Raw genomic sequence first — 23,445 nt, forward strand, 5'->3', positions numbered from 1 at the left:
CTTGTTGATAAATATCCAAAACGGTTACAGGCAGTTATTAAGAATAAAGGGCATGCTATCGACTATTAGTAAGAGAGGTATGAATAATTTTGAACTAGTGCCATTATTGTTTTTCTTTGTATACTGTTTCAAACTTGCATAATTTATTTATTTGTTGAGTTTAAATTAAATGCTTATGCTTGATTTATTGTTTGAAATCCCTTTAATATTGTCTACCTTCTGGTTTGAGCAATATTCTTATAGAAATCTCAAAGATCCGAGGGGTATGAATAATATCGGGCACAAGTGTATATATAAATTTATATATATATATATTTATATATATATATATTTATATATATATATATATATATATATATAAATTTATATATATATATATTTATATATATATATATTTATATATATATATATATATATTTATATATATATATATTTATATATATATATATTTATATATATATTTATATATATATATATATAAATTTATATATATATATTTATATATATATTTATATTTATATATATATAAATTTATATATATATATTTATATATATATTTATATTTATATATATATATATATATAAATTTATATATATATATTTATATATATATATATATTTATATATATATATATTTATATATATATATTTATATATATATATATATTTATATATATATATATTTATATATATTTATATATATATATATATATATATATTTATATATATATATATATTTATATATATATATTTATATATATATATTTATATATATATATATATTTATATATATATATATTTATATATATATATATATATATATATATATATATATATATATATTTATATATATATATATATATATATATAACTTTATATATATATATTTATATATATATATATTTATATATATATATATTTATATATATATATATTTATATATATATATATATATATATATATATAAATTTATATATATATATTTATATATATATATATTTATATATATATATATATATATATATATATAAATATATATATATAAATTTATATATATAAATTTATATATATATATATATATATATATATATATAAATATATATATATAAATTTATATATATAAATTTATATATATATATATATATATATATATATATATATATATATATATATATATATATATATAAATAAAATTACAATAAGTTTACCAAGGTAATCAAAATGATAAACTTAAAATATATTATAAATATTAAAGAGTTAATATTTACAAGTAAAGTAATCTCAACCAGATGTAAAAGCTCAATAAAACCAAAAAGGAAATAGAGCTTATAATATATATATATATATATATATATATATATATATATATATATATATATATATATATATACAGGGTGTCCACAAAACCCTTTAGTGACTTTTTGGACGCCCTGTAGTTTTTTTGTTTTTTTAATTAAAAAAATTAAATATTGCATACGTGTGGAAACGGTACCCCCTTCTGTATTTTTTTGTATTTTCGTCTTTTTTTTCAGTTTTTCAGGGGATTATTATCAGATAGACACTAGTCTACCAGATTATATAAAAAAAATTTAAAGTCAATATTTAAATATTTGTAAGGGGTGCTCACTCACCCATTTAAGAACGTGGAACACTCTTCCGTTTGCGTGCTTTCCAGCTGACTACAATCTGATTATCTTCAAGTCCAATGTAAACAAGTTCTTGATGCACCGTTCCCCTAAGTAATCCAATTTACAAAATTCCCACTACTTATGTTTACTAAGCTATAATCACATTGACCCTTATCCTCGAGTGGCCTTCGAGCCTTGATAAGAAGTAATTCCTGTGTAAAAAAAAACAAAACAAAACAAAACAACATTTTTAGGCCAAATTTCACGAATTTAGCCTCTTCTAAGCTGTTTAGCCTTTTTTAAAAATTTCTCTTTGTAAAATAATCTCCAAAAAATAGCAGGAGTAATTTGTCGTGCTTAAATTTGACACGCATAATCAATCCGCATATGGATAAATCCAAAAATTCAGTACACAAAGTACCAGAAGTGGACTCGGTTTAGCTAAATATGGAACAGAAGTCACTAAGCATGAAACGAAATACGAAACCATATGGAAACACTTTGCTTTTTGGGTTTTTTTTTTTCACTTCTTAAAATAATCTCTGATAAAAAGGCTAAACTGCTTAAAAAAGGCTAAATTCACAAAATTTGGCCTAAAAACGTCTAGTGGTTCTAAAATGGGTGGTCGATTTACTAGAACGTTGCATTAGAAACAGAGCACTCCTACGAATATTTAAATATTTGACTTTTTTTTTATAATCTGATAGACTAGTGTCCATTCGATAAAAATTTGATGAAAATATTGAAATAAAGACGGAACTTTAAAAAAAAAAAAATAGAGGGGGGAGACAAGCTTCTTTAGGTCTGACTCAGCATTTTGTTGTATAGACAACAAAACCAAAAAGTGTTGTTGTTTTTTTTTTAAAGCAAATAAATGTTACCAAAGGCAAGATAAGTTTTTTTGTTTTAACTTATTTTAAAGCGTTTATTTAGATCGAAACACAAATAATGCCGAATCTTAAGTGAAAACAAGAAAAAGAAATGGTTGACATTAGATGGTCATCTAGGTAAATCTCGATAATTGCTCCAAAATCGAAAATTAAACAAAATACTGGTTGAACATATTTTTTGCACAATTGGTGACATTTATTAGGTAGGTTTTTGCCAGTATTTTCGATTATGGTTGCGTATTGTTAAAAATTAATTATTGAAGTGAATTTAATTAATTGGCATGTTTAACAACGAAAAACAAGGCAGGTAGGTCGACAATGTCAGCAGGTAATACCAATTTATCAAATTCATTATTGTACACATATTACTCACAACCGATGATGCTGATGTTGCGACGGTGAGTCATCTCAGATGACAGCTTCATCATTTCGTCTTCCCCTGGAGAAACAAAATATTCTAGAAAAAAAACAAACGTTCTTAGTCTCTCCCCCCCCCCCGCACCCATCCACCCCGCGTCAAATCTGGTATGAAAATGAAATCTATCTAAAAAAAATCAGCAACGTATTTTTTTATGAATTTATTTATTTTTTTTTTTTTTGCGGACTCTATATCCTCATCTTCATAATTTTTGTTGGTTCACCACGTTTCGGCCAACTCATCCTCTGGCCTTCTTCAGGTGATTAACCACGACCAGATAAGAATGCTGTGTCTTGTAACTGTGTCTCCAGTAATTACTGCCTTCCATAGTTGTTGTAGTTGTTGAGATGAGGCTTCATAATTTGTCCATTCATTCTTTTTGCTGATTGTTATCCTCATCTTAATAGTTGTTGTTTCACCACGTTTCGGCCGACTCGTCCTCCGGCCTTCTTAAGGCAATCAATCGATTTGATTGAAAAAATGAGCGATTTCATCGATTTTGATGACAATAAATATGTGGGAGTGTGAAACATCCGTTAATTATCATTCAATTCCGGGCAACATTGATTCTCCTTGTAAGAATATATATATATATATATATATATATATATATATATATATATATATATATATATATATATATGTGTGTGTGTGTGTGTGTGTGTGTGTGTGTGTTATGCTTCATATATATATGTGTGTGTGTGTGTGTGTGTATTACTGCTTCATATATATGTATATATATATACACAAACATGTGTGTGTTACTGCTTCATATACACACATACACACACACATATATATATATATATATATATATATATATATATATATATATATATATATATATATACAGGGTGACCCAAAAAAACAAAACAAAACAAAAGCTAAATGGAGGCCATCTAGAACATATGCTGTAGAACGGAGAAAAAAAGGCCAAAAACCCTAGTGTTTTGATGTGATGCTTTGAATATACTAAACTAGTTACAACCAAAGTTTCATTTCATTCAGACAAAACACTAAGAAACGGGGCCTAGTTAGTTGGGACCCGTTTTATTTGGGCCACCCTGTATATGGCGGTTTTTACACTTTATTTTCTTTTAATCAATAAACGTATATTACAAGAACAGACCATGAATTTAGATACAAGTTAACTGTAACAATGGATTGGATTTAGTATGATAAGTCTAACTATTGCGTGTAAATATTTGTTGATAAATTGTTTATAAATCGTTTATAAATTGTTTATAAATGTTTATAACTTGTTTATAAATGTTTATAACTTGTTTATAAATCGTTTATAAATTGTTTATAAATCGTTTATAAATTGTTTATAAATGTTTATAACTTGTTTATAAATCGTTTATAAATTGTTTATAAATGTTTATAACTTGTTTATAAATCGTTTATAAATTGTTTATAAACGATTTATAACTTGTTTATAAATTGTTTATAACTTGTTTATAAATCGTTTATAAATTGTTTATAAATGTTTATAACTTGTTTATAAATCGTTTATAAATTGTTTATAAATGTTTATAACCTGTTTATAAATCGTTTATAAATTGTTTATAAATGTTTATAACTTGTTTATAAATCGTTTATAAGTTGTTTATAAATTGTTTATAAATTGTTTAAAATGATCTGCCTAATTATATTCTAAGATCATTCGTATGCCGAACCTAACGGCTTTGTAACTGGTTTTAATAAAAGTGTAAAACTCTTTCTATTATTAGTTATTTTTGGAATCCTTTGAGATGACGTTTCATAATTTGCGCATTCATTCTTTTTTGTGGATTGTTATTCTCATCTTCATAGTTGCTGTTCTTTCATCATGTTTCGGCCGACTCATCTTCTGGCCTTCTTCGAGTGAGTAACCGTGACGAGATAAGAATACTGAATTTTATAAATGTATCCTCAGTCATTACTACCTCCCATAGTTTTCGTCTCGCCACGTTTTGACCAACTAATACTCTGGCCTGCTTGGCTAAGCTTGAAACCGCCATTTTCAGACAATGCTCACATGGAATCGTAGAGAATAAACACATCTATCTGCAGATGAAGGTGAGCATTGTCTGAAGATAGCGGTTTCAATCCTACTCAAAGCAGGCCAGAGGTTTAGTTGACCAAAAACCTGGTGAAAACAACAACAACTATGGAAGGCGGTAATTACTGAGGATACAGTTAAAGAGATTCAGCATTCATAGCCTGTTATCATTACTCACCTGAAGAAGGCCAGAGAATGAGTTGGGCGAAACGTTTGTGAAAATCCAATCTGAAAATCACCCCTTCTCAGGTGCATGATATCATAAAAAGCCTAGACACCTTAATCGTGAACCTAATTTCATCCCGGCTATACTAATAAAAAAAAAATGCTCTGCTGAGGTTGCTACAGTTTTCTCCAAACATTTCAACAAATGCCTTAACGAATCTCATTTTCCTGACTGCTGGAAAACTGCTTCTGTGATATTAGTTTACAAGAATTTTGGTAAAACTGGCCCATTAAGTTATCGCCCCATTAGCATCCTCCCTCTTTTCACCAAAATCTTTGAATCCTTAATTAATCAAGCTCTTGTCCACTACCTCACAGGTGCTAAACTTCTGTCTGGCAAACAGTATGGATTTAGAGCAAGCCCATTCTACTGTAGATATCCTAACTGTAATCTCTGAAAAGAATGCCTGATGGCCGTCTCCCTAAAGATATCCTCTGCAGTAAACTGGCAAATGGAACAAGAAGCCGCGGTTGCCCGGTGCTGCGCTTTAAAGACGTGGCCAAACGGGATCTGATCGCTCTTGGCATCGATGTGAATGTGTGGGAGGAGCTAGCCGAAGATACACCAGCATGGAAGCATGCCTTGAGTAAGGGTGGCGCGCAGAGAAGACAAAACTAGTGACTACGTTTACTGTTGCTTGCATTAATCTTTCGTAGATTGATTGCCATTATTATTAATCTCTGAACGTATATACTATGCACTGAATAAGGTGGGGGGCTAGAGCAGTAGCTCTACATATATCTAATTCTTTAATAGGCTATGGCACGATGGCCTTCTCATGAAAATCAAATCCTATGGTATTACTGGATGAATACTTAACAATTAAATCCTTCTTAAATAAGAGGAGAATCCAGGTTCTCCACGATAGTCATACATCAAAACAATATAAGTGTGGATGTGCCGCAGGAGTTGATCCTTGGACCTTTATTATTCCTAATATTCATAAATAACCTCCCTGATAAAATTGTTTCTGAGATGGGTATATTTGCTGATGACACCATACTCTATAACAGGCATGAGGGAAAACGAATGAACACATATCCAAGGCAATAGCAGAAGCCTTAGAGGAAGACCTCCAGTCTGCAGTGGAATGGGGACAAAAATGGATGGTAACGTTCAATGCTGCTAAGACTAAGCTTGTTTCCTTTAGTAATTACAAGAAACCTTCTCAACCACTAATAGCTATGGCTTATGATACATGACCTGAAAATACTTAATCCAAACTCCTCGGCTTAATGTTCACAGGTAATATGAATTGAACCAGATACATTTAAGGCATTGCCCAGGCTGCTGCAAAGAAAGTGGGTTCTCTCTATCATGCTAGAAAGTTACTTACGTCTGAGAGTATCCTGCACCTGTACAAGGCCACCATTCGCCCATGTATGGAGTATTTTGCCACATTTGGGCTGTTTCATCTGCTACTAGTCTCTCACTCTTAGACAGGATTTAGAAGAGAGTCGGCAACCTAATAGGTCCCACACTGTCAGCTAGGCTTCAACCTCTATCCCATCGATGAAATGTTGCATCCCTCTACCTGTTTTACAAATATTTTTATAGTAGGTGCTTTGAAAAACTAAAAGCCCTTGTACCTCCCCTTGACATAAATACCTCCGACAAACCTGACAAGCAGCAAAATCCCACCCCTACACAGTAGAGATTCCTAGATTTAAGATAGATCGTAGCCTCCTACATCAAAGTGGCACTGTGCCTTGTTTGGGGTGAAAATGCAATAAAAAAAATAATAATAAAAACAACAATAAAGATGAGGATAACAGTCTGCAAAAAAATAAAAAATAAAAAAATATGAATCCACAAATTATGAAGCCTCATCTCAAAGGATTTTAAAAAAAAATTAAAAATTAAAAAAATATGAAACCTAATCTCAAACGATTTTTAAAAAATTAAAAATTAAAAAAATATATATATGAATCCACAAATTATGAAGCCTCATCTCAAAGGATTTTAAAAAAAATTAAAAATTAAAAATTAAAAAAATATGAAACCTAATCTTAAAGGATTTTTAAAAAAATTAAAAATTTAAAAAAAATATATATGAATCCACAAATTATGAAGTCTCATCTCAAAGGATTTGAAAAAAAAAATTAAAAATTAAAAAAATATGAAGCCTCATCTCAAACGATTTTTAAAAAATTAAAAATTAAAAAAAAATATATATGAATCCACAAATTATGAAGCCTCATCTCAAAGGATTTAAAAAAAAAAAAATAAAAAAAAAAAAAAAAATAATAATAATATTTTATTAATGTTTTTATTTATTTGTTTGCTAATCGATTTTGTTTAAATCAAAAAGTTTCATAGAGAAAACTGGGTTATTCGTATAATTTGGATTCTGCGGACTACTGTCCTCATCTTGAGTGTCACCGAAATCACCAACAACCTCACTCCCTTCGTGGAAAGTATATCTCGAGCTGGTGACATAACTCACATCCAAGAATACCTGGACATATAAGAAAGAATTTAAGGAGGTTAAGTCTCGACAAATATTTGTACGGCACAATCACGTTGACACACCGGTTCTCGCCAGATCACTGAAGTTTAGCAATGTTGAGCCTGGCCAGTACCAGATGGGTGACCATTTGGGAAGGCTAGGCACTGTATGTACCTTCTGGGAAGGTTGGGAGTGGGGCCAGCACCCTCACCCCGTAAAAAGAACTCAGTCGCTACAAAAGTTGTAGATGGCCTATGCCCCTTCGGAGCTCAAGACTATGGATGGAAGTCTCGAAAAATAAAGAAATTAGAAAATTGTCCGCACGGATCCGTGACCCAGTGGTTAAAGTACTTGGAAAAAAAACTCAATTGTAAAAAAAATATTCTCTTGAAGGTTGAAGGTTCAATTCTCATTGTTTGAGAAGATTTATTACCACACAAGCTGAAAGGCTCGACATATAACATAAAAAGTAGGTTCTTTCTATGGCACGTTCGAAATAAATGTTGCTGTTTAGAGCACTACTGAAACGTGATACTTGACTTTTTACCATTTTAAATTTTAATGCAAGCATTATATATAAAAACCTATACTCATATAAATTTTGTCTTTTTGTGTATTGATATACATATTATGACCCATTTTTTTTCCTATTTATTTTAAAATAAAATACAACTATGTTATATATAAGTTGTAGAATTGCATTCATCTGCAAAAGATCTAGCTAATTTGCATATTCTTTTAAACATTCATTTTAATTAATTCCCTATTAGTTTTTTCCCCGTTTTCTTATGGGATGATCATCTTTAGTTAACTATTACGTGTAATTATATTTATGCAGATATTCTACATGATTTATACTGGCATTATATTTGCGTGAAAAGGTTATATTAAATACAAACCTCTTTCTATATATATTTTTGTATGCGTATATATGTATTTGTTTAAAAATTTTGCCTACCAAACTCCTCTGTCAGTTTTTGGTCTGCAGACATAAAACTTAATATATAGGGTATTCGAACCTATGCAAAACTTTATATTTGGATTTAAGCCTGGGAAAATCGGTGCAAAAGTGTGAAAAAAAAATGGAATTTGCCAGGTGAAGGTCAAACGATGGCATTACGAATATGCATGCGTAACGTAATAGCTGTTTGTTCATGTTTTAATTTTTAGCCTTGCAGCAAACATGTCTTCATAGGTCAGGCATTAACGTCAAAAGAAAAGGTAAATCGTAAGCTAAACGTTTAGGTTTCATTTTTTGAATCATTTTTTTTTTTAAACTTTTTAAATCATTACTATATATTGGGTCCAATATAATTTGACGTTTCTGAATTTTGGAGATAAGGATTATTTATTCGTATTATTTGGATTCATTGGACTACTGTTCGTGGCGCAGTGGTTAGAGTACTTGGAAAAATCAAGTGTAAAAAGTCATATTCTCCTGAAGGTTGAAGGTTCAATCCTCAGTGTTGGCGACCAAAAAAATACAATTTTTTTTTTTTTTTACATAGGCATCACCACATTATCAAGGCCCAGAGGCCACTCAAGGATAAGGGTTAAATAGTGTACAGTAGAAATTGGACAATATAGTAATCATTAGTAATGAAAATTTGGTAAATTTGATAACTTATATGGAACGGTTCATCAAGAACTTATTTACGTTAGACTTGAAGACAACCATATTGTAGTCAGCCGGAAAGCAGGAAAACGGAAGACAATTCCAATTGCGAATTACTTAGGACCTCTATCCAGTCATGGCTGGATAAGGGTCCTAAGTAGTTCGCATGCCACCCTGGTGAAGTACATAAAGGTTCCATTCAAAATTCTGAGCAAAGGTTGCCAAAACATGGAATAACCTGCACAAGTGGGGTAACTGATAGCCATGGCTTATGGTACTCTAGCTGAAAGTACTTTGCTCAAACTCCCTAGCTTAACGTTCACAGGCAACATGAATTAGAACAAATATATTGAAGACATTTCCTAGACTGCTGCAAAGAAGGTGGGCTCTTTCTACCGGGCTAGAAAATTACGCATGAAAGTATCCCGTACCTTGCCCATGTATGGGTATTGTTGTCACATGATGCCTATGTAAAAAAAAAAAAAAAAAAAAAAAAAAAAAAAAAAAATTTGAGCTGGTATATCTACTACTAGTCTTTCATCAGTATATATATATATATATTTTTTTTTTTTTTTTACACAGTGGTCACCACTTATCAAGGCCCGGAAGCCACTCAGGGATAAGGGTTGTTGCAAGTACATTACGTTAGTGTGGAGATTTGATGAAGTGTTTACTTAAGGGGGCGGTTCATTAGGAATTTGTTAACATTGGACTTGAACACATCCAAGTTGTAGTCCGGTGGGAAGCAGGCAGACGGAACAGAGTTCCACAGGCGTGCAGTTCTAAGAAAGAAGCTTTGTTCATGGAATCCGCGTTTTGATTTAGGCACAGATATAGAGTGGGAGAAATTTTTCACAGTGGATTCAGCTAGACGGGTGTTTTTCGTGAAAGATTGGCGAGGGGGGACCAGAGATTGGAGTTCAGACGAGCACCTGCCATATATATATATATATGAGCAAACAGTTAATAAAATATGTTAAAAAACACTTTGAAATAAGTTAAAAACATATTTAATCTTAAAAGAAAACACTAGATAAGTGGATAGTCCTTAATCTGCGGAGTTTCGAAGAAATACTTTCCTTCTCATCAGAGGGTAGAAATTAGCAAAATGCGGGATCGGATTTAGCATGCAAAAGTATTTGATGAAACAACAAGTAAGTCAAAGATCTTACTTGATAACAAAAAAAGTGAAGCAGAGGGAATATAGTGAAGAAAAAGGTGATTACACATGAATGGATAGTCTGGTGGAAGATAAATAATCGAGTGACGGTAAAATCCAAATACATAACTTCCAGAAAGTTAATTGAATTTCCATTTGCACAAGTAAAATCCAAAAATCCCGTAATTGGAAGAAGATGTTCCATAATAATCCATGGAATAATTCACAAAAATGTGTACAAGGAAAAAACGAAAAAATTCCAATAATATTAATAAAAGAAAAATAAGATATGCTTTTCATTCTACTGCCGAGATATAAATATAATATAATATATATATATATATATATATATATATATATATATATATATATATATATATATATATATATTGGCCAGCATTTGGTTGACAACCCGTGCTGTGCCGATAGATATAAAATAGAATGGTTCCAGGTGCTACATAGAGCAGACTCCAGAAACCATTTAAAGATTTTGGAGTCTGTCTCTATTGCGGTGTGTCAACCTTCTTTGTGTCGGCAAAAGGAAATGTCCAACACATTGTCTTTCTTTGGGGAACTTTGAATCTTTTCTCCCGTTTTTTTTGTTTGTTTGTCCCCCCCCCCCTCGTTGTGCCAATATTTTAATCGTTTTTTAAACGTTAATAAATTTATTTTAGTGTCTCCGTACTTTTGGCACATTCAATAAGTTCCCCATTAGAACTCTTTAATTTCGACATAATATTATTTTGTACGCTATCGATTTTCTCCTGATGAGATGATAGCTGAAAGAGCTCTTGAGAAACTTCCGCCTATTTTATTCAAAACTGTATATATATATATATATATATATATATATATATATATATATATATATATATATATATATTATTTTTAAAAACAGTAATCTATGGACATGCGTGTTTCAGAACCCTACTCCTCTTCAGCATAGCTTGACTGTTGTAAGGATTCGAACCCTGGACCTTATGTATTTCAGTCCAGCGCCTTAACCCATTACACTATGATGCCACAGACGATTTACCGCTTTGTTTCTATCGCTCATCTGTTTACGTGGTTTTGTTGTTGCTTTTTTAAACGATATTAAGGTTAACGTCTCCGCCTCGGAGATCCGGTGTTTTTCTTAGAAAGTCGCCCATTTTTTATTTGGCCATATTTATTTATTTATTTATTATTTTTAAAAACAGTAATCTACGGACACATGTGTTTCGGGGCCCTACTATATACATACAGACTATCACACACATCTTCACAGATTGTTCCCTAAGCAAGGCATACTCTGATGTTGACTTGAGGGATGTCTTGAACACTGCCCAACGATGGATCCTCAGATGAAGTGGTACGATGACGATGATGATGATGATGATGATGATGATGATCCCAAATAATAATCAAAGAGAACAACGGCAATGAGAATGATAGATAATATAAAATAAACAATATAAACTAAAAGAGGGTGAGAGTAATAGACAGAAACTTAGTAAGTGATGGATGAGCCGGTAAGTTAATTGCAAATTACGGCTAATTAGAAACAATTGAAATGGGTTTTTTTTCCAAAAATAACTCAACCATACACAAAACTGAGGAATGTTTTAACATGTATTCTGTTTGGTTAAAATATAAAGAAAAAAATCCTGGTGAGTCAGTTGCAAATCACGGCCAATTAGAACAATTTAGACATAACTCAATCCTAAAACTGAGGAATATTTTAGCATGTATTTTTGTATGATTAAAACGTATAGGAAACAAACGTTGATTAACGTAAAGGATTTATGGACGGTATTTATGATTCTATGACTCTGCTATAATGACGTGGATTCTTTCGCAGCATGGGGAAGGGGGGGGGAGATTCTTTGTCTGGTTCTTCTGCTTTGCTGGTTCAAGTTGCGGCCCTTTCATCTTTTCTCGAGTGGAAATTCTTGTTAATGAGGTATCCACCTCATAACCGGACCCCCACAGTCACTTATGATCAAAGCAGGAAGACAGTTGTACAAACACACATAGTTTTCGTTACACGTATCAAGCAGGACCTGTGCCCCATCGTTGCCCAGGAATTTAAAAAAAACAAAAAAACAATTGCAACTTATAGAAGTAATTACGTTTCTGAAAAGTTTGAGAATAATATCAACTGGAACAAATACATTGAGGACATTGCGAAAGCTGCTGCAAAGAAGGTGGGTTCCCTCTATTGAGCTAGAAAACTACTCACACCTGAGAGTATCCTGTATCTCTTCAAGGCCACCATTCACCCATGCATGGAGTATTGTTGCCATATCTGGGCTGGTGCATCTACCACTAGCTTCTTACTCTTGGATAGGGTCCAAAAAAGAGTTTTCAATCTAATATATCCCACTTTGTCAGCTAAACTTACAACTGGATTTTACCTACTACTGTATCTATTATGCCATGGATCTTTGCAGAACATGAAAAAGGTCGGAGTCCATATTTTAACGTTTCTTCGGACTATTGTCCTCATCTTGAGTGTCATTTTCACAACGTTTCAGCCGATATAACCTCCGACCTTCTTCACGTGTATCTTGTCAAACTCGGGAATATTTCTGTCGCACTCAAGAATTTTGAAGGTTGAAGGTTGAATCCTCAGTGTGGCCAACCGAAAAATACAATTGCGAATTACTTAGGACCTCTATCCAGTCATGGCTGACGGAACAAGAGCATGCTACCCCCGTGAACTAAATAAAGGGTTCAGCTCGAAATTCCATCCAAATTCCCGAGTTTGACAGAAACATTCTCGAATCCAAATAATATGAATATCCATATATTACATCCATTGCTCTTTCTGCTTCTCATAAAATCGGGTCTCTCTTTCTCACACCAGAGACTATTCTTAAACATACTATCAGATAATCTAAGGAGTACTGTTGTTGAAGGTTCTCGATAAATTGTAGAAACATATCTGTAATTTGATTTGCTCCACACATTTTACTCACTGCAAACTCCTTTTTACAGGCGTGATGTTGCTAGTCTCAGTCTTTTTTACAAATATCATCGTATTTCAGAATTGTTTGATCTGTACCCTGTTTCCTTTGTTCCAGCCCGTTAGAGTTATTGGTCTAGAGGTCTTCATTGATTTGTTGTTTTAATACCTCATTGTAATACAGCTTCCTATTCCAGTAGCTTTTTTCCAAGAACTGCAAGGTGTGGAACTCTCTCCCTGCTCACTGTTTTCCTTCTACCAACAACTTTTCAAGACTAAGGTCAATAGGCATTTCCTGTCTTTGCAATAATCAGCTTTCGTTCTTATTATCTCCTCACATCAAGTGGCTTCATGCCTTGTCTCAAGCAATTTCTATTAAAAAAAAAGTCGTTTCCGAAAAATGAGAAAATTTTAAAATCTTAAATAACGCAAAGGTAGCGGCATTTTATTTTCAGCTTCTGAATTCAATTTTATTTTGTTTTTATTTTCCCAGTACATCGAATAGAGGTTAATTATGATGCCACATATAGGGCGTGCTGACCCTAATGGTCGGTTACAGTGTGCAGAACACCCTCCTCTCTCTGCCATGGGGGACAGCACCCTGGATACATCTTCTCTTTTTAACTGTCACTTTTTAAAAAAGAGGCTGAAAATCTGTTTGTAAACCACATTGGTTTCATTGATTCAATGTGTAGTCACCTCTGACCCTTAGGTGTCACTCAAAATTTTCAATTCACATGCAGCTCTCATCATCTAATTCAATATATGCTGAATTATCCCCTTCTGTGTTGCACACAAATCATTATTTATGCAAAATAGACTTCGTAGTGGAGGATGACCTTTTTTCTTCTCTGCAGCCTCTTCTCACAAAGGAAACGTTGCGAGCCTGTCTCTGCTTTATCGTTATTTTCATGGCAAGTGCTCATCTGAGCTCCAATCTATGGGCCCCCCTGTCCTGACTTTCACAAAAAAGCACTCGTCTAGCTGAAAACACTATACAATAATTTCCCCTCATTCTTTGTCTGTGCCTAAACCTAAATGTAGATTCCATGAACAAAACTTCTTTCTTAGAACTGCATGCTTGTGGAACCCTCTTCCGTTTTTCTGGTTTCCAACTGACTACAATATGGTTGTCTTCACGTCCAATGTAAACAAATTCTTGATGAGTCGTCCCATTAAGTAATCCAATTTACAAAATTTCCACTACTAAAAATGACTACATGTTCTCTTTGACCACTGTACACTCATTAACCATCCTCTAATGGCCTCCGGGCCTTGATAAGTGATATTCCTTTGTAAAAAGAAAAAAAATGCATAGGAATCCATACTTAGATCATGTAAATCAGATAACTACAAGCATTTCTAAGGAAAACACACAATTTCTAGCGGCCATTCTGACTGCCATCTTGAAAAATGCTCGCCATCTTAGATTTTGAAATGGCCAATTGGTAAGATTTGATTAGTACGAGGGGTGTGCAATAAGTAATACCCCTGACCCACTTCCCATAGCAGTAGAGCAACGAAACTTGGCACAGTTATTAGTCTTTCTACACATAGGAACCACCCAGAGTTATGCATTTCTCCCATCGTTTGATGCAGCTCTGGAGACCGTTTTTGTAGAACACCTTTCAAAAACAACTTCATGGCTGGGAAGAGATGAAAGTCAGAGGGTGCAAGGTCAGGAGAGTAGGGAGGATGGGGAGATTTTCATAACCACATGCCTGTGCTTCTGATCTGGCGACATGCGAGTTGTGGACCGGAGCGTTGTCCTGTAGGAGGAGGGTACCTTTGCTGATCTTGCCCCGCCTCTTGATTTTGATAGCTTCCCTTAATTTCCTCAGAAGTGAAGCATAACAGACTCCTGTAATTGTGGTACCCTTTGCCAGGAAATTTGTCATCACTACTCCGTCCTGATCCCAGAAGACTGTGAGCATGACCTTGCCAGCGGAGGGCTGCACCCTTGCCTTCTTTGGAGGTGGTGAGTCCAAGTGCTTCCACTGCATTGACTGGGCTTTGGTCTCTGGATCATAGTGATGGACCCAGGTTTCATCCTGTGTAATCAGTCTTTTGAAAAACTTTGACTCATCTTCTTGGCACATTTCCAAATTCATCCTCAAGCACTCAACGCATTCTCACTTCTGGAATGGTGTGAGCAACCTGGGAATCCATCTGGCAGACACCTTATGCATATGCAAATGGTCATAAATGATAGTTTCCACAGACCCTGTACTAATCTTGACATCTTGGGCTATTTGGCGAATAGTAATGCACCGATCTTCCAAAATGGCAACCTCAACTTGATGGACAGATGCCTCATCAATGGCAGAAGGAGGGGGGGGCGACCAGGTCTGAGAGCTGTTTCCACAGACTTCCGGCCATGTTTGAATTCACGATGCCAGCGTTTTACAAGGTCATATGATGGGGCATTATCACCATAAGGTTCTTTCATTTCATCAAAAGTCTCCTGTGGTGTGCGTCCTTTCAAATACAAAAACCGGATCACTGCTCGACATTCAACAGGCTCTATTTCACACCTGACTCAGTTCAAACACCTGTAAAACAGAAACCACAATTAGTTCAGGGCTGTAATTTGCCACATAACCTGTAGAGATATAAATCATTGCACATGCAAAATTTCAGCTAGATCAGACAATTGGAAGTGGGTCAGGGGCATTACTTATTGCACGCCCCTCGTATTTTTTTTTTTTAGAACAATTGTGTCAAATTTGATGTTTATATCACCATTTGCACGATTTTTCTATTATCTGCCGCACTAATATAAACTAGTGCACTCATCCATATGTAATATATTGATGTTGGCATTCTGTAGATGTTCAGTGTAAATGGAGATGCTCTGATATTATTGTAGCTTTTTAGTTAAAACTGCAAAAGTATTTATCTAAGCTAGCATCCAGCATAGCCCGGTCATAAATATGATAATTTCATTCTTGCAGATTTCATATATGGAGTTAATGTTCTATCGATTTTTATATATTATAAAGTTGCAATTTCAAAAATAAAAAATATATCTACTTGACTTGGGTTCATCAGCTTGAATCAAAACCGAATATACTTATGAAACTTTACTTCCTTCAGCTATAATCGAAACTGAAACCAAAACTTATGAAGAATTCTTGATAAAATTATTTATAAAAAAAAATAGATTACTAAGATGCCATCAGCTAAAATCGAAACCGAAACCAAATTTATGAAGAATTCTTGATAAAATTATTTTTAAAAAATAGATTATTGGAATGCCATTAGCTATAATTGAAACCGAAACTAACACTTATGAGGAATTCTTGATAAAATTATTTATAAAAAAAATAGATGACTTAAGTGCCATCAGCTATAATCGAAATCGAAATTATGAAAAATTCTTAGTAAAATTATTTATAAAAGAATTAAATAACTTGAGTGCCATCAACTATAATCGAAACCGAAACCAAAACTTATGAAAAATTCTTGGTAAAATTATTTATTACAAGAAATGGAACTACATAACAATTAAACGACCCGCATGTAAGTGCGACACAAAAAATAACACACGCTATCGTATTAATATATAAATATTGAAACAGAGACATAGAGAGTACTATTATATTAATATTCTCTTGAATATATACCAAATTACCTCCCTTTATGTCATTTATGAATACAATTTTGTTCTTTTTATTTCTGCAGACGCCCTATGCTACAAACGGATTGCCATCGGTGACGTCGACAACGTATGAGAGCACGGCCGAATTGTGTGATCGCCTGAACGAATTATCGATCAATGACCGGAAGTCGAGCAAGCGGCCACCCAATCATTACCTATGCCATCTCTGTTTCAGTAAAGGTCACTACATCAAGGACTGTCCGCAGGTAATCCCCCCCATATCCCATGTCACAAAGAACACATAAATACATGTATATGCACATACACATGCACATATATATATATATATATATGCTTTCATATCTATATATTGTGCAACGCACACACACATATATATGTGCAAACAAAAAGAGTCACAACTTAGAGCTTATTTGTATGTTGATAATATATATATATATATATATATATTATATATGTATATAATATATATATTATATATATAATATATATATTATATACATATATATATTATATAAATATAATATATATATAATATATATATTATATATATAATATATATATATTATATATATAATATATATATTATATATATAATATATATATATTATATATATAATATATATATATTATATATATAATATATATATAATATATATATATTATATATATATAATATATATATTATATATATATATTATATATATATTATATATATATAATATATATATAATATATATATAATATATATATATTATATATATTATATATATATTATATATATAATATATATATATATTATATATATATTATATATAATATATATATATATTATATATATATTATATATAATATATATATATATATATATAATATATATTATATATATATATAATATATATTATATATATATATAATATATATATAATATATATAATATATATATATACATAATATATATATAATATATATACATAATATATATATATAATATATATATATAATATGTATATAATATATATATAATATATATACAATATATATACATAATATATATATAATATATATATATATATAATATATATATAATATATATAATATATATATATAATATATATATATAATATATATATAATATATATAATATATATATAATATATATAATATATATATAATATATATATAATATATATAATATATATATAATATATATATATATATATATATATATATATATATATATTATCAACATACAAATAAGTTCTGTTGTGACTCTTTTTATTTGCAAAGAGACGGTTGTCTAAATTAATTATTATCCAATAGTCGCCATGTTTGTTTTCATGTGTGCATGCATTCAATTTTTGCATTTTTATACATTAATTTTGTATACTTACTATTCCATAGCTAGCTAAAACATATGCTGACCCAACGGGTCACGAGTAGTCTAGTTAATTATAAAGCAATCAACAACCGTAACTGTACAAAATAAAGAGTAATCCCACAGCTTGGAGGTTATCGGCTGATGTGGAGAATACATATATAATAATTGTTGGCTTAATCAATAACCTTTGTTAAGTTAATTGTGAAGTAAATAAAGAAAACCATACCTTTTCTTCCTTAAATGACTTCATAGTGGAAGATATATTGACAATGACAAAGAAAACAAATCAATTAACAACGCAACACCTTTTAGCCTTTTTTTTTTTACTCACAGAGATGCAGAAAGACATGTCTTGTTTATTTTACAAGTTTACACAAAAGAGGAAAAAAGCCTTTATATAACATTAACTGCCAGACAAAGGGAGATAACTCAGTCAGCCAATTCTAAAATACACATCATCAAATCAAGGCAACTCCTCACACAGTCCAAGCGACACAATCTCAATAGATCGCTAATATTCTTAATGAATAGGAGATATGAAAAATAGAGAGATAATATAAAATGAGAGAGGATGATGACGATATGGAAAGAAGACGGGAAATACAGCAAATTTTTCTCAAGTCTGGAATACAGTTTAAATTTATCTGCATTAGTTTAAACCCCTCCGATTTACCCCTTATCCATCACTCCCCTATATACCAGACACCTTAATATCCCCCACATTATTCTCTTAACTCAGATGTTGCATTGAAATGTTTGCAACCTAGATCCCCTAGGCCCTCTTCTGATGAGAAGCATTATGCTTCGAAATACCTAGGTATAAATAGCATATAACACCTTCTTCCCCCCCCCAATTGTAGCTCATCGACAAATAAATCTATGTTGACCAATATATTGTCTTTTCTATAATTGCTATTATTATATAATATAGGGTCAAACGATAAAATTGTTGCCATAGAAAAGACAACATGATTCCATTTCCGTTTGATGAAAACCGGTTTTCTTTTTTTTGTTGCAGACCACCTACTAATTGACCAGTTGTGTACAAATCCCAAGAGCAATAGGAGCCTTCTATCCTGTCTGAAAGTGGCACAATGTTCAACGAGCGAGATCGGAGATGCGCCGCTGTACAACTCATGCTCTCTACTAATCTAAGTTATGATAATAGGACCATTGCCAGCACACACAAAATGCAAATCCGGGTAACAGGAATGTGCTCAGAGTGATGAAAACAAAGTTTTCGGCCATGGTTGGTTTCAAGTGGGGGGCTACATCATACCTCACATTTTTGAAGTCAGCTTTAAAGTCGTCATCAAAGTGTACCCAGATGTGCTGAAAAATGTGATGATCTCCTGGTGCAATCAGGTGGCCGCCGGCAGACCTTAAGTGTGGCAGCAGGACTCGGTGCTGGCCCACAAGTCTAAAGAGACCCAGGCTTGGCTTCAGAAGGATTGCTATGACTTTGTACCCTTCTCATTGCCCCCCCCCACCTTCCTCTCTCAATCTGAATCCATTAAACTACTTTGTTTGGTCATACGTCGAGAACATCACCAACATGACCTCCCACAACACCAAAGGCAGCCTGATCGCCGCCATCTGCCAAGTATTCGCCAAGCTGCCAGTTCTGGACCTGTATCGAGGTGGTGATTTTGAGGCTGAAGGCGGCTACATTGAATAGATGTCAGCTCTGCTATATAATCAAGTTACCCGAATTGATTTTTATTCAATAAAAGTTTTAAAATAAAGCTGTAGTGTTGTTTTTATTAGGGCGACAATTTTATCGTTCCACCCTGTAGGAAGTACCAATGCTGGTGTGCTTCAACGATTCATTCTGAACCCAACCCTCTTCCTAAGATAATGAAAATAATTAAACTTGCGCGATTGATATTCCTCTGCAGAACATGCATTCATGCATGCTTATTTGAAATATCCTTTTAACGATGTTTGTCGTGTGTTGAATTTCAGGCCCGTCCCAAGGGTGAGGGACTGACTCCCTACCAGGGGAAGAAGCGGTGTTTCGGCGAATACAAATGTCCAAAGTGCAAACGCAAATGGATGAGCGGCAATAGTTGGGCGAACATGGGACAAGAGTGCATCAAATGTCACATTAACGTGTACCCTTTCAAACAGGTAAGTAAAAAGCGATCAAGTAAGGCACAAGTTATTTTCCTCTGTGATTACTAGAACTTAAATAAGTAATTATAAATTATCTCCCCTTTCAATTGCTACAAGTATAAAAAGTCATAAATTATCTCCCCTTGCAATCACTACAAATTCAATAAGTAAAGCACATGTTATATCATCTTACAATAACTACAACTTGAATAAGTCACAAATTATCTCCCCTTGTAATTACTACTAAATGTATAACATTCGAGGTCACCATATCGCTTTTAAAATTTAGCCTTTCTAAGGTTTGACAGATTGGCCTTTTTAAGGCCAAATTTGGCCTTTTTTAGGCCAAATTTGGCCTTTTTTACGCTCTTTCATTACAAAAAAAATGGCGGCCAAAAATATAAAAAGAAAAAAGAGCATAAAAACGCCAATCTGTCAAACCTTAAAAAGGCCAAATTTTAAAAACAATATGGCCGCCTCGAATGTCGTACATTTAGTCTAATAAAAAGATGATGAAAAAATAAAAATAAAAATGAATTTTTTCTAGTTTTATTTCAGCTTTTGCGTCTAATAATGTTTTATATAAAAATAAATACTTTTTATAATTATTTGTCTGTCAAATAATTTACGCCGCTAAACTACACATTTACCCAGTTTAGAATATTATGACATGGACGGAATGTATTTTTTATATACGAGGGATTTTCCAAAAGTAATGGCTCCATTTTTTTCCCCGCCCGAATGGATCAGTGGGGATTGCAAATTGCATTGTTATGATGACTGAACTTATGCATTCATGACCTGAAAGTTTTATCTCTCTGTTGCAGATATTGACGGTGTGAGACTCTAAAGAAGGCAAGCCCTGTTATGGGCGTGTGTCAGAAGCAGAGATACGTCATTAAATTTCTCCATGCAGAAAAACTTGAACCGATCAACATTCACCGACGCCTGTAGCACATTTATGAGGCCAATGTAGTTGATGTCAACATAGTTGGGAGATGAGTCTGTCGATTGCAACAGCAAATGTGAATGACAAAGTGCACTCCTGATTTTTATGACCGAGACATCAAAAAAGGGCTGGCCAAAATGCATTGAGAATGATGGTAACTATTTAGAAAAATAAATTCTGGAGCACAAAAGGTGGCTCGTTTTAATGGTATCACCCTCTCCAATCTTCGGAGCTCTTCAACGTTTTAGTTTTGGAGTTAAAAAATAGGGGGCCTTACTTTTGGAACGACACTTGTAACTTTTTCTTTCATTTTTTTTTTTTTTTTGGAAAAAAGTTAGTTTCTTTAATTAAATAAAAAAAAAATATGTACTGCGAATTTTGAATTATAAGTACTTGTACAGTTTAATCAACATATTCAAAAATGAAAATATCGAAAAAAAAAAAAAAATGTTATATTGTACGCATCCGTTTTGGACTGAAGATCTCCGGAAAAAAATTTCATTTAATTTGATCGAGTAGTTTTTTTTTTTTACAGCGGAAAAACACGTTCTTATGAGAGCGCGTTGAAGTTAGCCATTATGAAATTTGCTGAACATGCCACAGGGAGATAACTCCAGTTAAAGCGCCGACACTCCCTCCCCATCTTTAATTCTAGCTTTTCTTCCTAAAAATCGAACCTTTTGCTCGGTATCATAACAAATTGTTTTTTGCTGTAAAAAAAAAAAAAAAACTACTTGATGAAATTAAGTAAAATTTTTTTTTTTTTTTTTTTGGAGAACTTCGTTCCATAACGGATACGTACAATATAACCCTTTTTTCGATATTTTCATTTTTAATGTCTTGACTAAACTGTACAAGTACCCTGTTTTGTTATAGTTCATGACTCAATAACAGGGGAAATAACTCAGTTACGCTAAAAACAAAGTAACTCATAATTATGATTGTTAATGCATAGTTAATTAAAACATTGGCAATATTTATATGCTATTTACCTCCCCTTTGCATTTTCAGCGACCCCTCGAGAAACCAGACGGCTTGGACGTTTCGGATCAAAGCAAAGTTCATCCCCAACATCTGTGTGAGAAATGCAAAGTTTTAGGCTATTATTGTCGGCGTATGAATTGATAAATTGATCAGAGCTTTTTTTTTTTTTTTTTTTTTTTTCTAACGCATGACTTGCAGTTGTATAACCGGATCCGGAAATGAACTGCATACAACATCCGGGTTTCTTTTTCCATTTATTTTTTTTTTTCCATGTTATTTTTTTTTTTTATATATATATATATTTATTTAATTCTTACATTTGATTATTTTCCATTTTTTTTTCATGTTATTATTTTTTTTATATATATATATTTATTTAATTCTTACATTTGATTCTTATTTTCATTTTTTTTTTATTTCATATTCCATTATTTTCATTTTTTTTTTCTTTTTGTTGTTGTTTTGTTTTGTTATGGGGAAATCACTAAAAATCAAAGAAACAAAATGGGACGTTTTAAAGAAGTGAAAAACAAAAATTTTTATTTTTAAAGATTTTTTAAAAAGTTTTATTTCAAGTTTTGTTTCATTATTTTTCGTATGTACAAAAGGATACGTTTTCATTGGTTGATGAGCCAATTAGAAACACTCTATTTTTTTTTTATTTGGAGGAGAAAATTCGGTGCTTCTTACTTCTATATTATAATAACGAAAAAATATTGAATTTCAAGTAAAAACAAATGGTACCTACATAATTGTCATGTCGCAAATAGTAAGATATCCAAAAATTATAGAACACAATAAGATAGGAAAATAATTAGTAATGAAAAACAGTTTCCGATAAAGTTTAGATGAGAAATAAAATTTTTCCGACATTTTGAATTACATTCATTGTGTGACGTAAGCAACAGAACGTAATTATCTCCCTTGTCAACTTATCTAATTTTTTTTAGTAATGCTCACAGTTATTTTGCTTCATTTCATAAATTTCTTTTTTGATTAATGATTATTTTTCTACCTTATC

General features: G+C 32.1%; 1 protein-coding gene and 1 long non-coding RNA gene across 2 annotated transcripts in view; one reads left to right on the plus strand and one right to left on the minus strand.

The window, feature by feature from the left end:
- Nucleotides 1-22,594, minus strand: part of LOC145266618 (uncharacterized) — a 33,584-nt gene extending 10,990 nt beyond the window's left edge. Inside the window, exon 1 of the long non-coding RNA XR_013864767.1 lies at nt 22,433-22,594. This is a non-coding gene — a long non-coding RNA (uncharacterized LOC145266618). The remainder of the gene's footprint in view (nt 1-22,432) is intronic.
- LOC145266617 (uncharacterized) overlaps nt 1-22,669 on the plus strand; it is a 102,140-nt gene extending 79,471 nt beyond the window's left edge. Inside the window, exons 3-5 of the mRNA XM_080122524.1 lie at nt 17,061-17,243; nt 20,342-20,506; nt 22,452-22,669. Of these exons, the coding sequence (XP_079978650.1) occupies nt 17,061-17,243; nt 20,342-20,506; nt 22,452-22,565 (462 nt within the window). The 3' untranslated portion in view covers nt 22,566-22,669. The remainder of the gene's footprint in view (nt 1-17,060; nt 17,244-20,341; nt 20,507-22,451) is intronic.
- Nucleotides 22,670-23,445: the final 776 nt, after the last annotated feature.

Source organism: Euprymna scolopes, chromosome 41 (genome assembly GCF_053919585.1).
Source record: "Euprymna scolopes isolate OS-2025 chromosome 41, ASM5391958v1, whole genome shotgun sequence".
In the NCBI taxonomy this organism is placed as follows: domain Eukaryota; kingdom Metazoa; phylum Mollusca; class Cephalopoda; order Sepiida; family Sepiolidae; genus Euprymna; species Euprymna scolopes.